At 45.9% G+C, this 16,613-nt stretch overlaps 1 protein-coding gene across 1 annotated transcript in view; it reads right to left on the bottom strand.

Annotated features, from left to right (window-relative positions):
* Positions 1-16,613, bottom strand: part of LOC103769313 (serine/threonine-protein kinase BRSK2) — a gene marked incomplete at its 5' end in the record, with an annotated part of 77,857 nt that overhangs the window by 39,326 nt on the left and 21,918 nt on the right. Inside the window, 3 exons of the mRNA XM_008936499.1 lie at positions 6,580-6,730; positions 11,787-11,884; positions 12,543-12,707. Coding sequence (XP_008934747.1) covers positions 6,580-6,730; positions 11,787-11,884; positions 12,543-12,707 — 414 coding nt within the window. The remainder of the gene's footprint in view (positions 1-6,579; positions 6,731-11,786; positions 11,885-12,542; positions 12,708-16,613) is intronic.

The following is a 16,613-nucleotide window of genomic DNA, read 5'->3' as shown; positions in this document are numbered from 1 at the left end:
CTTTCCATGTTCAATAACAGGCTCCCAAGCTGCCAGAGCTACTTTCTGGCTGGGTGAGGAAAAAAAAAATCCATTCTCCACAAGACGGTCACCAACAGAAATGCCAAATTTCATCCAGGCCCAGTAGATTTCACAGTTTTTACTGCTCAGGGCAACGAGCCATGCTTCTGGTTACATCAACATTGCAAACGCCGGGCTGGGCAACATGGGGCAGCTTTTGGGGAAAGTTCACATGAAAACAGGGTTAGAATAGAAAGAAAAAGTTGCTGTGCTACTCGTCGGTAGAGAAGTGGAAAGAAGCATTCCAGTAGGTTGGGTTTTTTTATGTGTTTGAGTGACACTCCGCTTGTAATTTGGCCTGGAGTGCAAATTTGGGTGAGATCTAATCGATATATAGGCAAAATACATAAAGATTTAAGGACAAACGTTGTCCTTCAATTGTACCTGCAGAAATCTATCTACAGTGATGTAACTGAGAGGAGCAAATTGACACCCATGGTATATTGGAACTCGTGTGTAGATTGACACCAAAAATACACCCAATATTCACACATGCAGGGGATTAAGCTGTAGATAGAATGGGTGCCAGGAGGGCGAGTCAATTTTTCTTTCAAGTCATTTTCCCAACAGGGAAGGCGCTGAAGAGGTTAACGAAGAGAATGGAAAGCAAATTGACAACAGGGGAAAAGGAAAAGGGAAATGAGGTTTAAAAAAAAAACAAAAGAAAATGAACAATCCCAGGACACAATAGACCCAGAAGCGCAGACATGTGCATTCCCTACAGTACTGAAGCAAGTGAACTACGGAGCTGCAGCAACCCAGATACAGAAGAAGAGAAGCACTGAAAGAAGGGGTGAAAGTCAGAAAGAAAAAGAAAAAAGAAAAAAAGAAAGGGACAGTGGCCTCAGCTACTAAGACAACCATGTGCATCTAGAGGGAAGGGACCCTTAAAGATGCAGTATTCCTTTAAAAAAAGACATCGTAAAGTTGGAGAATTAAACACTGGCCAAAAATTTACTGGCCACCACCATGAGCTGGCTCCGTTTTGCTGGGGTTCTCTTGGCTGCCCATCCCCTCGTGTGGCTGGGTGCCCATCCCAAATCCAGGTCCTCTCACTTCCCCACTGTTGAGGTTCTTCACCCTAACTCTCTGAGTGGGAGGGAGGTGAGACCACAGTGGATGTGATCCTCATTGAGAAGGACCCTTGGTGACCCTTGTGCAGTGTTCTAACCTTCTTTTCTCTGAAGAATACCACCACTGGGAGGGAACAAAACATGCCCAGGTCTACTTAAGAAACTCCCAAGTGGTTTCCTCTGCTCCTTACACAGCTGTAGCAGCTGCTAGAGAAGGACAGAGGACAATGAATGGTGCTGGGAACATCTGCTGAAAGACCCTTCTCCTGTCACAGAGCTTCTGTACTTCTCTTTCTGGACCTGACTTTTAATGACTGTGGAAAAGTTCATCTCCAGAGTAGTTAACTCTTAATGCAAGAAGTGCCATACGTTGAAGAGCAGAATTTATGCATAGGGGGAATCAGAAAGTGGAACAGGAATGTCCATGTCTGTGGTAACAGTCTGGAAAAGCCCAGCCACTAAAGGCTGTGTGACCACTGCTTCTTCATGGCTGTGAACTCTGAGGCTTCTAACAGTTCAGTCCCCACCTGGGCACCTTAAAGAGTGTGCTTTACACACCAAGTGAGGCACCACCTCTCCTGCAGGTGCATGGTGTTCTTCAAACTGCCCACAAAGGGCTCCCTCAGCCTGGAAGAGGCCAAAACAGGGGCTGTCCCTCACCTGGGTTTCTATGAGATGGGGAAGTGGAAAGAAGAATGGTCTGCCAAGTCCATAGGTTCTTCTAGGAAGCCACTACTTCCCCATTTTGGAACCACATGGAACTCTCCTGACACTGGGAAAGAAAAGTGTTCCTCTAAAATGTATAAGGACTACATTTTGATGAAGAAACATCCATTGGGATGCCAACTTTAAACATGAGAGAAAAAAATCTCTTCCTTGGAGACTGAAATATTAGGAAACAACACATCCACTAAAAGCCTTCCCTGAAAAAGTCTAAGCATTTTTTTTTGGTTCATGGACTCACATGAGTCCACTTAAACTCCCTAAATCTGGTGGCCTGCATGTCTTCCATTGTGCCTCTAATAGTTGGGAGTTACCTTTTTTGTTACTGCTGAACTGCTAGACTGGAATCATCCTCCAAAAGCTTTCATCTTCTCCTCTTGTGTTCCCTGCTGCAGCCAGGGACAAGCCAGGAGCTTTTTTCTTACCTACAGGCACTTAGTATTTTGCTGTCAAACAGGATTTCCAGAGTTTCCTACCATGCTGTCCCTAGCTCAGTTGATCTGCTGTTTCTAGTGCTGGGAGTGGAGCACTCTGGCCTTTCCTTGTGTTTTATCCCCCAATCTTTCCCAAAGCAGCCTTAGCCAATAACTTCTACCCTGGGCATCCTCACTCATGGCAGAACTGAACCAGGAGGAGCAGTAGGATGAAATTTTAGGGGGGAAGACGTTGGTGCAGTCACAGGCTGCACTGGGGAGAGCCTCAAAGGAATGGTCCTGTGCAAAAATAGATGTGAATGTGTCCCCCCACCCCCCTTGGTTTCTCTCTAAGGAGAGAAGGGCTGTCCCCCCGCACGGAGAAGGTAAGTACTGCATCTTTAAGGTCTCAGCAGTGAGGTAGAGGAGAGGAACATATTGTCAGTGTTTATACCTTTCTTCTTTGTTGAATTTGGGATTGGCTTCAGAGATATCCAGGCTTTTACTGAACATTGTTTTACTATGGCAGGAACAAAGCGAGAAAACAGAGTTACTAGTGTGGACAGTTATAAAAGAGAGTCACCTGAAGCAATGCTGGACACCCAGCCCCCCAACCCCTCCTCCCCTTTTTAAGCAGTGCTCTGAAAAAACCTTTCTTTTGCTTTCCTCAAGCCTGCAGTTCATTAGCTCCCCTTGACTTCTGAGCTCTGATATGACTCCCCCCATCCCTACTTATAAACCCTGCTCTCCTTTTTCCAGCTGAAGACTCAGGCACCTTTGTCGCCTTGCCCAGGAAAACCAGAGCCTGCCTGAAGGCATGAACTGCAAAGCCCTCATTTCTCAGACTTTTCTAGAAGACCTCAACACTAAGCACCATCTGGGAAAGGTTAAAATCAGAGCACAGAGCCTGGGAGAGGAACAGCAATCCATTTGGCAGTCTAATTTGTAGGGTCCATTACCGCTTGCTCCCAACTCTCTTCCCCGTACTCAGTGTATAGAGAAATATCCTTTATCATCTTGGATGTGAATCCCTGGAGCTCAGAAGCAAAATTCCCTGTGCTTTGCTAAAGGAGCAGCTCTCTGTAATATATTTCACTGGTAATATGCTTCACTCTTTCACAGAACACTGCTCCCTAATGTTAGCTGATCTTTCATGCAAGCTCTCCCCTCCAACGACCAGAAGAAAATGAATAGTTAATGAAGCCCATTTTAGAACACTTTTTGGACTCTCACAGCAGAGCTGCTGAAAATTTCTGGCATATCCCTGAGAGATTCCAGCTCCCATGGAATTCTTCCTAGTCTGTGTGATTTTGGCACAAAGGACAAATTAGCTGGTGTTAAACTAGGCTCAGAACCTACCTCTTTGCTTTTGACATTTCAGTGAAATACCAGATAGGCTGAGATGTGTGGAGAGCACAATAAGAGAAGCAATTAAGATGCAATTATGAGCCTGTTCAGTTGACAGCTAGCAGGGAAAACCAAGAATTAACAAAACTTAGTCACCAGTTTTAGGGTGGCTGGTGTTTGTGCGTGCTAACTTTGCCACGTGCAAAGACCCAGTGGAGGAGGCTTGGAGAGGTCACCACAAGCCTGTCAAGCACGAGCTCCACGAGCAGCCCTTGTGCTGAGATCCTCTTCTCCATGATCCAAAACCAAGTCACAGAGGGATTATTCTGATTCTGTATTAGCAGAGGACTTAGTAGCGTTGGCTTCATGGTTGGACTTGATGATCTTAAAGGTCTCTTCCAACCTAAAGGACTCTATGACTCTGTGTTTTCCCTTCATGCTTCCTCAGCCCATAGGGTTGAAGGCTGCAGTGTTTCAAATCACAGACATGCCCCTAAAAAAGTGAAGCTCAGACACTTGTGGGGTCCCCAGGGGGTTACCCAAAGCACAGCTCATCACGCAGACACGGAGACCAGGGGTAGCAACAGAAACCCCCTTGGTGCAAGCAAACATCTGCTCACTGCTGGGAAAGAGGACAACACCACAAGACACAGGGGTGTGTTCTGCCCACTGGTGAGAGGAGTATCTCTGCCAGCTCAAGAAAGAAGCAGTGGCTCTGTGTCTCCAGCTGGCTACACAAGTCATCAGGGTCTAAACAGGAGACCTGTTCCCATGATCCACCTCCCTGTCTTCCTAATATGACAGGCTAAAAAGCACTGAACAGCCATCAGTGGAGACCAAACCCCACCCTTCTTAAAAAAAGCATCCCCCTGCTGCTGTAAAATCCACCACGAGTGGGGCACTTCATGTGACCAGACTCCAAACATGCCCCACTCTTGGTGGGAGGTGCTCTGGCAGGTGGTGCCCCAGCAGCAGCTCATTGTCCCCAGGCCAGCCCCACGCAGCAGTGCTCCTTAGTGAAGCCAGTCCACGTCCTGCCAGCGACACAAACCTGCCCCTGTGGCCTCTGGATGTGGATGGGATGAGTTATGGAAGCTCACACATGGAGTAAAACCACACCTGCCCTTGAACCCCTTCCAAAGCAAGCACCACCAAGCCCACCATCATCGGTCGTGGTGCTCTTACAGCCCTTTCTCCATCCTTAATCCCACCTTTATGTCCAGCCCTGAGTTCTGGTATGGATTGCCCTGTAGCTCCTCTGTGCCTGGCAGGTTTGGCTTCCTCCTCAAGCCAAAGTCCTTCCCTGCTGATATGTAGCCTGGACACATCTCTGCTCTGAACTCACCTCAGACCTTTTGATTCATTTCCTCGGGTGCAGAATCGAGTGAGACATTTAAAAGCAAAAGAAATACTTTGGATAGCAAGACACAGCTTTGCCTCTTCAGACTGCTGCATCCAGAGTCAAAGCTCAGAGCTGGAGGGGGAGGTTTTGGCTCTCAGAAAACTCCAGGATCAATCTAACAGCTCCAGTTGGGCTCTTGCTGTGAAGAGCTGGAGAGCACCATGACCCACAGGCAGCCCTGGGCTGGGGATTCACCTCTGGCTGGCTCTGGGAGCTTCATGGTCTGTGCATCTCCCAGGTACCAGACTAAACACTGCACACTGAATTGGGAAGGAGCAGCTCTTTGTCAGTGTTGTGGTCATCCTCATCACCTTGAGGCTTATGAGGAACTCTGAGGACACCCTGTTCTGAACACTTCCTTCCCCTAGACCTCACACCAAAGCAAACCACGTGTTCAAGATAGGTTTCCAAGCTACACTACAATGAAAAAACTCTTTATGGCAGTGTAGCTCAAGGCCATGTATCCAGCCTGAACCAAGTCCTAGCAGATTCTGGAAGCCATCACTTTTTCCTCACTGTAGGTAGGAACTGTCACAGCTGCCAGCAAAACTTCCCAGCAATTCTAGGGGCCTCTGGATGTGAAATTATTTCGTGTTCTTCACCCAGCTCTCAGTCAGCAAAGGGAGTTTCTGGGCACAGCAGGTTCTTTTTGAGAAGAACTTAACAGCTGAGCAAAACAACCATGTCATAAAGCTGAAACAGAAGTTACAGCATCACCACCACCATAAATATCCATGAAGTGCTTGTCTGTGTTGATTCATGGAAGTGTGGATCCAAATCCACGTGCTCCCCTTGGGGCAGTGACAGGGACTGAGGAAGCCACTTCCATGCTTCACAGAAGTGAACTTCCACCATCCACTCAACTCTCCCCAGAACCTGCCTTGAGGAGACACCCTTCTCCTTTGCTGTTTCTCCACAAGACTGACACTTTCTTTGATAGAAAAGAGGCAAAATCATACATATTCCATCACTCTGCAGGCATGTGATAATTTATGTGGGTCAGATGCATGCTGGCTCCCACAGCACATTTTAGAGGCATTTAGAGGTGCCTGGAGAGGACTTTCCAGATTCCAGCTATTCTGATGAGATGGAGGGTGAGGCTCACCTCATCTAAGTTCAGGCACCCAAATCTAGGCACCTAATTCAAGACAGTCACTTAGGTTCCTGCTGGCTACAGAGACAGAGCAGAAGAACCAGAGAGCAATTTATCCCATCTAAGTTTGTTAGAACAGGGGACATAGGAGACCTTCAAAGCTCTCTTCTGTCCCCACTGCTTGGAGTGACAGCCCATATCACGAGCTCAGACTGAACACCTATGCTCTTGACAACTAAAAAGAGGTGAGATGAATCTTGCCCAGGGGACGTGGTGGTTCCTAAGCAATAGCTGCAAGCAGACAGAGCCCCTGGCAGGACATCTGGCCCTGCCTGCACAAGCACTGCTGGCTGCCACATCCTCTTCCAAGCGTGGTTGGGAGTTGTGGCACGAGGAGAGAAGCTCCACAGCCCCTCAATGAGGGTAACAGAGGAGGGGGGAGCACCCCTGGGTGCAGGAGGGACCCACCTCTGTCCGTGCTGTGCCATTTCAATAGCTCTGCGAGCAGGGACTGGGGAGCCGCCGTCTGTCACGCTGAGAACCTCCATGGACTTCCTCTCTGGCCGCCTCTTCCCATGCCTGTTCAGCATTGGGGAGTCCACACGCTTCCTGGGGGGATCTTTAGGGAGAGAAAAGGTTGTCAGCTGCAGTCAGAGAATCAGAGAACCGTCAGGGTTGGAAGGGACCTGAAAGATCCTCTCGTTCCAGCCTCCCTGCCACGGGCAGGGACATCTCCCACTAGAGCAGGTTGCTCAGAGCTCCATCCAGCCTGGCCTTAAAAACTTCCAGGGATGAGGCTTCCACCCCCTCCCTGGGCAACCTGTGCCAGTGTCTCCCCACCCTCATGGTGAAGAACTCCTTCCTAATGTCCAACCTGTATCCACCTACTTCTAGTTTTGCTCCATTCCCCCAAGTCCCATCACTGCCTGACATCCTAAAAAGTCCCTCACCAGCTTTCCTGTAAGCTACTGGAAGGCCCCAATAAGCCCCCTTGGAGCCTTCTCTTCTCCCCAGGCTAAGCCATCTAGGGACCCTGTGTCTGTACCCAGGCTGCTGGAGCTTTGACACCTTTGGGTGTCCCTGCCAGCTACAGCAAACGTGACACAGGGACACGAGGACACCTCGAACTCAGAACTGCCACTCCCCTCTGAAAACACACCCTTGATTTTGCACCTTTGAGATCAGATTTCAGGTTTTCCCCACTGCTTTACATTTTTTCCTCCTTCAGCCTTACAAATTAAACACACTTGTCGAAGATCAATCTCCAATGAGAGCTACTAAAATTCATCTGAGAGGTCATCATATACCTTCTACTCCTGTAGCAACTGAAGTGCTTCACATTTTTTATCATGCAACATTTCTGTGAGGTATTGAAGTGCTACTTTCACTCTGCAGAGTGAAAACTGAGCTATAAGAATGGGAACTTTAAAGGTAATTAGTTGCTAAACGTGCTGACAAACATCTAGAGGTTCTGAGGAGCACCTAAATTGCTCTGAAAAGAGTAGGCAGGTAGGAAACTGCCCTGCAGGAGGGGACTTGCCAAACCCTGCACACCCCCGTGGTGAAGCAGGGAGCAAAATGCAGAGCTGCTGAGCTGCTTTATTACTCACATCTCCCATGGCATCAAAATGGGAAAAAGCAGGAAAGGCAGGAAAAAAAAAAAATACAGGAGGATTTTCATGGCTTTGGTTGGGTTATTTCAGTTCCCTCTGTTTATAAAAATGGAGAGTGACCACTTGTAAGAAGCAGCATCCTTCACCCCTGGAGATAGAAAGCAGCTCATGGTGCTCAGCCCCTCAGGTTTTTGCTCTGCCAGGATTCCTTTCCAAACCCAGAAATACTGCATTTGACAATTCTACCTCTATTGCCTAGTCTGATGGAATTATTTTTATGATCCTGCCCTCCTCACACCCCCATCCACTTGCTGGTTTCTCCTCTCTCTCTCTCACATCATGTTTTTTAGAACAAGATCTCTTTAAGGCAAAGCTTATTCTTGAAACAATGAGCACAGACGGCTCAAATGCAAATGGGCTACTGATAACAACTGACCCCATTACTGTGCAACCCCAGTATCCTTTGTATTAATGGTAATGCTCCTGTTAAAATTTAATTAGAAAAAAAGCAGTTGTATCTCCCTCCATTTCAAACTACATCCAGCCATGAAAAGCTAGGAGAAAAATGCTAGCAGGGGCAATGACCTCCAGACGGGGGAAAATACATAGTGAGGGAAAACCAAAGGGAGATAAACCTAAGAAAACATTTCCACTGGGTGACTTCAGCTGGCCACGCACCCTGAAGAAAGCTGGGACATGGTTTAGACATTTCAAACTCCTGCTTAGTCAAAGGAGTTCAAAGAATGGGGAAGGACTCGACCCCCAGGAGAGCTGCTGGATTCAGAAGTGTGGCTAGAGCCCAGTAACACACAGAATGATGAGTATGGACATAAAAATATGACCAAATAATGAACATAACACATAATTATGTTTGGTTTTGACAACAGCAAGCTGATACAAGTTTTGCAGAGGGGTATCAGACACTAGGAAGGAAGGTGGAGGAGCATGGTTTGAAAGAAAGGAGAAAGCAGGATGATGAAGAGAGAAGCTGGTGTTGAAAGAAGCTCAGATCTCAACAATGAGATAATAATAATAGTGTCTAAACAAGAAAGCTGGAAAAAGGCAAGAAGAGCATTTTAGGAGCAGATATTTTATAAGGCAGCTTGATCCAAGCACGTCCCAACCAGAAGACTCTGGCAAATGGAAATTCGGCTGAGTGACACTTGCAAAAGGGACAGCCCAAACACGAGGTGGATGTTAAAAGACAGCAAAGAAGAAATCTGAAGGGGAATTAGCTAAAGACCCGGGTAACAGTGTTTTGTACAGCCCTCAGAAAGAGAAAGGTTGAGAGGACAGGAGCCAGAGGGACTGTGAGGGTCTCAACAGCAGAATTAAAGAAGAGGATATTGCTAATGAGTGAAATGGTGCTTTCCTATCAGCCTCTCCTGCCCAGGCTGCTGGAAGATACTGATTTCCAACCTGTATTTGAAAGTATCAAAGAGAGAGACTAAGCAAAAAGAGCAGGTGGGGAAACACACCTATGAATGCAACGAAGATTCACAAGACTTTGATGGAAAACACATCCAGAAGCTTGGATGAACATGGCTGAGCTTCTAAGAGAGGGATTTGAGTCCTCTTTAAAATCAGCTACAATCCCACACCATCCATGGCTGAGAGTAGCAAGTACTGTAAATAATTTTATAAACAAGTACTGCAAATACTTTTCAAAACAAGTACTGTAAATATTTTTTTAAACAAGTACTGCAAATCTTTTCTTAAAGGGTCTGAGTAAGGAACAACAGGGCACAGACTCTGTCGTTGCTGCCAAATCTAAAGATCTAAAGAAAATAAACATACAGCTGTATAAAGACAAAGTGGTGGCACCTAAAAGCAGTAGAAGGTTTTGCAGAAGCAGAGGAATTAAATACAGGAAAGCCTCCAGAGCCTCCTGCTCTTCCTGACTCTCTGGACAGGTTTTATATGAGGAGAACAAACCAAGCCCTAGTCAGGTTCTGTGACAGTTTTGAGGATGCACTTGCCTTTTATTTTGCATCAGAGGAGTGAAGCCACTGCTGAGGATTTTTAGAGAGGAAGAGAGGTAATGATCCAATTATAGAGGCATTTAGCTGGAAGGTGGGGAATAAAGGTTCAGCTTCTGGGTTTGGATGAGCCACCCATATCCTATATAGCTCTTCTGGCCCAACCCTCACTCTTTGGTTTATTAAGAAACTCCACCCCACAGAAGCCTTTTCCTCAAGGAGACGTTGGTTGATGTTCATTCCTTTTACTGAGAAGTTTCTGGTTTCTGTGTTTTCAGGTAAAGAAAATGGAGCTGGATTTGAGAGATGGTGAAGGGGGCCCTTGCCTGGCCCTCTGAGGAAGTTCCTTGTAGCTGAGACAGGCAGAAGGGACACCAGAAGAGACTGCTAGGCTGAACTGGCCATGTTTTCACCTGCATCCATCCTTTCTGAGACTTAACATGGAAAGAAAGAGGGAAAAGCAAAACATTCTGAGCTGCACTGTTGGTGTTTTTCGGCAAGAGCTCAGGCACTGCACAGCTCTCATGGATGTGGCTTCTTCAAGCTGCTGTTTTTAAATCTATTTCTCTGCTCTTTGTTTGTGCAGGGCCTTTGCTAATGGCTAATGATGAGATATTCATCAGAAGCATGACTGCTCTTAATTAAACCTTGCCCCATGTTCTCAGAGTTGCTGCTGGGAATGGAGGAGGTGGAAACCCCCTGTGGAAGAGGAAATACAACCAACAACCACTCCAAGAACAACCCTCCAAGAGTCTCAAATGTGCCCAGGAGGCACAAAGATACATTCAGAGTGGTGGTTCCCTCTTGGGGAACATCTTCAACCCTGGTACCAAAAAATATCAGAGCAGATCATAACATTTCAGTTCAAACCCTGGAAATACTTTGGCATGGGGAAGAGAAATACGTGATGTATTGAGGGCATAGCTCTGTATTCACTCACATGCTGGAGATGAAGATTCTTGAGTCACCTTGCTTCTTTTTTTTATGACAAAACCACTTCTAAACCAAGATGATGGTGTCCTTACATGGCAGGATAATCAGTCTGAGTCAAAAGCTGATTAGTAAAGTGCTAGATGACCAACTGCACTGAGCTTTTGACCATGGGACCTGCAGCTGGCATGTCTACCCATCTTCATCAGGATCTAACAGGCTCTCTGGAGCTCCATCCAGGTAAGAGTTCAAAAATTACTGCATTGACTAAGAATTTCCATCTCTTCTCCCATAGAAGAGATTTCCCTGCAAAAATTACAGGGTCTGGAGCTTGGATAAGGTAATAATTCAACAGAATATTAGCAAACTTACAGCCCAGTGTATCACTAGCTTGGGAGATTCCAGGCTTTCCAGTGAAAATAGAGCACTTTGCTTCTAGCCTCCAAAGTGCTGAAATACAATCCCTGAAAATCACAACACTACTGTGTAAAAATGTTCTTTCAGGTCATTGACCAAAGTGACTAAACTTTTATTAGTTAAACTTTGGGCAGCAAGAGTCACTGAGAGAGTTAGCTCCTTAGGGAAGCATCTTCCCTGTTGTCTAGGTTAAGGGAAGTCCTTGGTGATCACAGCACCCTAAAATACTAATGAACAATTCTTCAGGGATAAAGCCAGTATCACAAGAGCTTTATAAGGCAAATAATCTCAGTGCATATTGAGCTTTAAAAATCTTTCTAAGATAGTCTAAAAACATGGGGGTTTGATGTATATACTACAGATATAGAACAGGGAATGTGCAATACTGCATCTAAATGAGTAATTAGAAAATTCTCCCACTATGCTGCTCCTAAACCTGCTCACACAGAGCCAGCTTGTGGGGCCACAGGGTATTTTTAAGAACTGATTCAAGACCAGCTTGGATGTTTCTGCACTGGGAGACAGACATAGCCTGAAACATGAAGTCTTTGGGTTTAACCACAGAATGGACCCAACTGCCTCAGGCTGAGGGATCTCACCAGTTCTGCACACAGGCTCAGTGGGAAGGTAGCAGAGATGCAAGGGCTCAGGTATATTTAAAAACAACAACAAAAAAGAAAGGTGAAGAGGAACGAGTTGAGATGGGTTCATGGTGACCTGGTCCTGTCTGCAGTACCTATTTCATTTCTAGGAGGAAGATCCTCATCTTCATGACTAGGATATCTCTCCTTCCGGTCCAGCAGAAGAAAATAAATCATTTTCTCTTGGTTTTCTCTGGAAAAAAAAAAAAGAAAAACATTTGAAGAGAAAAACCATCAACATGTAGCTAAACCTTTCTCATCAAACAGCTACAATTATTCTAAATAAGCTGGAATTGGTCATGCACCTGCCAGGCAGACACACAACCCACAGAGCTTTTGAGAAGCTTGATGTCTCCAACAAGCAGCTAGTGAGGAAAGGACACAGAACAGACACAGGACAGGCAAGGCAACGTGTCCAACAGGACCTCCAAACCAAGAGTGGCACCAAGACAGGTCTCCTGAGCCTCTAAGTGCCCTTTCCCCCTCAGGGAACACACCAGCTCTCGGGCGTAGCCTTGAAATAAATAAAAATTGGCCAACAAAGACACATCCAACAGAAATAAGAGCAATGATAGCTCCCCATCCAGACTGCAGGGCTCATCTTCTCATGAAGAGGCAGCGAGGGAGGAGGCAGCACCAAGCCTCTGTTCCTGCTCAGCCTGTGAGCATCTGCCACACGGGGCACGGAAGGCTCCGTGCTCGCTCCCAGCATCTCACCAAAGGGTGAGAAGTTGCTACGGGTCCCTCACAGCAGGAGGCACCAGTTCAAAGCTCTCTCTGCCTCTCCCCAGGTTTCTAAGCACCCCAGCCCTTGGCCACCCAAGTGATATGAAGACTGAGCAAGTGCTTACTCTTCCGACAACAAGTCCTGTAAGAGTTTATTTCGGTCGCGGAAGCAGCCTAACGAGTGCATGCTATCTAACACGTCTGGGTCAATGTCCTCCAGGGAAGGGAGAGAACGAATCTGCACCTTTCGAGGGATTGGTTGCTCTGGTTCTGGCTCGTTCTTACCCCCTCTGCAGAGGAAAGATGAGAAAGAGAGAGAGAGAGAAAGAGAGAGAGAGAAAGGGGGCAGGGAAAGAAAGAGAGAAAAGAAACATGAGTCACAAATGAACCCATCCTCTGAAACAACAGCCTGCAGCAACAGATGGAAATAGCTTGTTAAATCCCCACGGAGAGACCAGAGCTCCCAACCAGACAGAGATTCTTTTCAGAAGAAACCACCGTGAAGGCTAAGACTGACCAGCACCTTGGGGACTTGGGTCTTCAACGAGCAACCTCTGCGTTCAGTCAGAGAGGCAGCAGGAACTTCACTTACCAGTGCCCCCATAAGTTAAGCAGCTGTTCAGCACCCCAATGCCAGGCACTGAGAAACCACTAGGTGATTTTAGAGATGCTGCCTCATCAGCAGGCTGCAAAGTGCAAGCTGAGTGATGCTCCTTCAAAGAAGAAGCTGCAAATGAACTGGTGTTGCTTGTCACCAATGCCACTGCAGCAGTTTCTTCCTTCAAAGCTTCAATGTGGTTAAAAGACCTCAGTGTTCTGCCCTTGACACACTCTAAAGGGTTTTTGGGGAAACCAGGCTGTTTATTTACACACCCAACATGACAAATTCTGCTTCTCTTCAGACACACAAAGGTGAGAGCTGTGGCTGAAGTGTGATGCCCAAGGTTGGCAGCAGACCTTAGAACACACCATCAGCTGTAGAGCATATTGCCCTTTAAAAATATGCAGCTAACACATGCATCCTGTGTAATTAGCTCATCCCACTCACTGGACGCAGGAAATATTGATCATTTCTTGTAATTAAATGCCCTGTCTGCAAGAAACAGGTCAAGGTGTCGGGGTATTTATAGCTGACTGAAGGACATCAATTTGCAGGCACCCTGAATGTCCTTTGACTTTGTTTTGGTTGGTGGTGGGCAATTTATGCAAACTCCATCCCCCCAGAGAGGTGGGTCTAGTGGTGGTGGGATCTGGGATGGAGACCCTGTCTCCCCTGAATCTCAGCTCTTTCTCAAAGGCTGCTTTGTGCAACGTTGAGGGGTTTGCCCTCCCTGGGTGAGGTGCTCCCTGCTGATGTTAAGGTTTTCCTGCTCTGAGGGTGATGTCCTCCTTTTCCTTTAGGGGATAAATGTGTGACTGTTGGGTCCAAGGTGGGCAACAGGAATCAGGAATGTTTACACTGCATCTGCTGGGCAAGGGATTCTTCCCTTTGCTGCTGGAAGAAAAAAGGTGAACACACCTTGTGAACTTACTCACAATGCTCTAGGCTCAGATGTGAGCAATCCAAGCACCCACACAGAAAAAGGAGCTCCAATTCAAATGCCCCTTATTTTTCATAGAAAGCAGCTCTGGTTCTCATGAGCTCAAGGTCTCAGCCAGGGGAGCAAGAGGAGAGGCCACACCAGTTGTCTCCTCCAGGAGAAGAAGGCAACACCAAGTCAAGGCAGCAGGGCTCTGATGCTAGGACAGGACAGTCACATGCTGCACCTTAACCACAGCAGATTGCTGGGTGCTACTTGCTAAATTTATCTTTGCACAAGCTGAAATGCAGTTGTGAGGCAGCTGCTCTGTTTGTGGGACATCACCTGCTGAAAGAATCCTCAGAAATTTTCATTTTATCTTCTCTTGAAGCAACAAAAACGTGCTCAGCCCTCCCTGGCTAGATGCAAAAAATCCTTGACTTAAGAAACATCTTATTCCTTCAGTGCCCTGTCTTTAAGAGGCAGCTACTCCTACCTCTTAGGATCAGGATCTAGCTCTCAGCAGGTAGTCAGCAATTATTAGATCATAACCTTCAACTATTAAAGCCAGTGATGACCTTGTCATTAAGATAAATCCTTGCAGGATGGACCTTTGAACGGCAGCTGAGTGGTTTTGCTTTTTAATGATCTGCAGTTCACATTTAAAAAGTATTGACTTAATTAATCACTCGTGATATTACAAGCAGATGTCCTTAAGGTAAAGAGATTAAAAAGAATGATTGTTTCTGAAAATTTCCAGAAAAATCAGGGTTTCCTACTAGTTAATGTAGTCTATAGCAGAAAGCCACCTGCAAGCTGCTTTTCTGTCAGCCAGGGTGGGAGCCACTTCTAGAGAGTGCAATAACTCACTGCCACAGGAGTATTTACCACAACAGCTCATTTTATTTGCCCTCTTCCTTTATTAAAAAAACAGTGACAAGAACTGCTGCTTATTTGCTGATTTATGATAACCTCAGCTTGAGATAAAAATAAATTATTTCAATTAAAAAGGCTTCAAAACCTCACTGAATTAATTTGGGGGGGGAGAGAGCAAGCAGAACTGGAGGTTGGTGATGAAAGGCTCCTCCTCTTTGGTTTCTCTCTTTCCTTTTTTTAAGCTTGTGAATCATGATTTTAACTTTCAAGACCTCTTCTTCTGCCTGCCTAGTCTGCAACTGAGTCTTTTCCTCAGTTTTACTGTAGCCTTAATATTTATTTGAAGAATTAAGTGCAATCACTTATGTTCTAAGTACAACTTTCAGATCAGTAACCCATGGATGACAAAGAATGAAGATTTTTACATAGAATAGGGGTGTTACATGAAATAAAGGAAAAAAGACAGATGTGAGCAAACCAGCCACAGAGTAAAACACTTAGAACCCCTCCCTCTCTGTCAGCATCAATATTTCCAGGCAAAGTGAATGCAAAGAGGCTGGGGAACTTTCCCAGATGAAAGTAGTTGAGTTCTGGAGGTGGCAGGGTCGTTCACAGACTAAATTTAGCCAAAGGAGGTTAACCTCCTGAGGTCAATCCATGGCTAGGATAGAGAAAATGAAAGAGAGACTCATTAAAAAAGCTATTTTGAGCAGAAATGTTGTTTTAGGCAACCTGAACAGGCTTCTGGAGAGTCTTTCTCTCTCTGCACCAACTACACTGGGAGTCTCAGGGAGGTTTGCTTTCACAAAACTCAGCTTCTGCTCCTGGAAAACAGCCTCAGATGCTATTTCCACTGGGGTAAAAAACTGTTTACTACTGTGCCAATCATCAGAGAGTCTGCCCTTCATGGAAAAGTATGTGAAAATGTCCAAACACTTATGCCTGCAAAGAAAAAAAGTCTTCACATGCTAAAATATAGAATAAAGTGATGAAACTGCCCCTGCCTAACTGTGCATGAGCCTGGGACAACTGTCCTCCAGCAGCTGAACACTTCCAGGCAAAAATCTTGAGGGGGAGTTCAGAATAATGACATGTGATCAATGACTTTTCATTTTATTTCCTGTTCTGATCAAAGCACAGAGAAAGTCCCCTCATCTCACTCCAGGAAGAGACATTTTGGAGATGACTGTTAGAGATTCTCCCTCTGTTTCTTCTACATTTGAGTTTAAAAACCAGATACCTGTGGCAAACAACACTCCAGCCCTCCTTTGGCTGGAAAAGGTGCCAAGTGGTAACTGTAGAGAGCATGAAGAAGCCACTGGCAGAGTGCTGCCACCATCTCAGGTCAACCAAGGAAAAAAACATGTTATTCAACAAACTGTTGAATGCTCTCAGGTCCTATCAAAGCCAAATAACTCCAGAAGTGAACTTTGCCCATAGGAGAGAATTAGATAAAACCCAACAAATCAAAACAAAGGTGGTTTTTCTTTTTTTCCTGGTTTAAACATCAGTTCCTATCATCCTCAGGTATTTCCCAAGAGCAGAGAGAGGCTTATGAAGGCAGGACTTTCTTTCCCACCCACCTGGGGAACCTGCAGGGATGCTGATGCTGAGAAGCAGGTATCAAAGCATCACAGAATCATAGAATTCTATCCTACTTCTGTGAAGTATTCTCCTTAGTTTGGTTAGGTATCATCAGTATTAAAAAAAAAAAGTGATTTACTTCAGTTTCTTGAAATACTATTAAGGCTACACAAAGAGCAAGGTCATTTCTAAAAGGCATCAATCTTCCTTGGACCC

This window comes from Merops nubicus, unplaced genomic scaffold, assembly GCF_000691845.1.
Source record: "Merops nubicus isolate BGI_N331 unplaced genomic scaffold, ASM69184v1 scaffold7473, whole genome shotgun sequence".
Taxonomy (NCBI): domain Eukaryota; kingdom Metazoa; phylum Chordata; class Aves; order Coraciiformes; family Meropidae; genus Merops; species Merops nubicus.
Note: the sequence above shows the minus strand (reverse complement) of the source record. Positions and strands in the feature narration are given on the sequence as shown.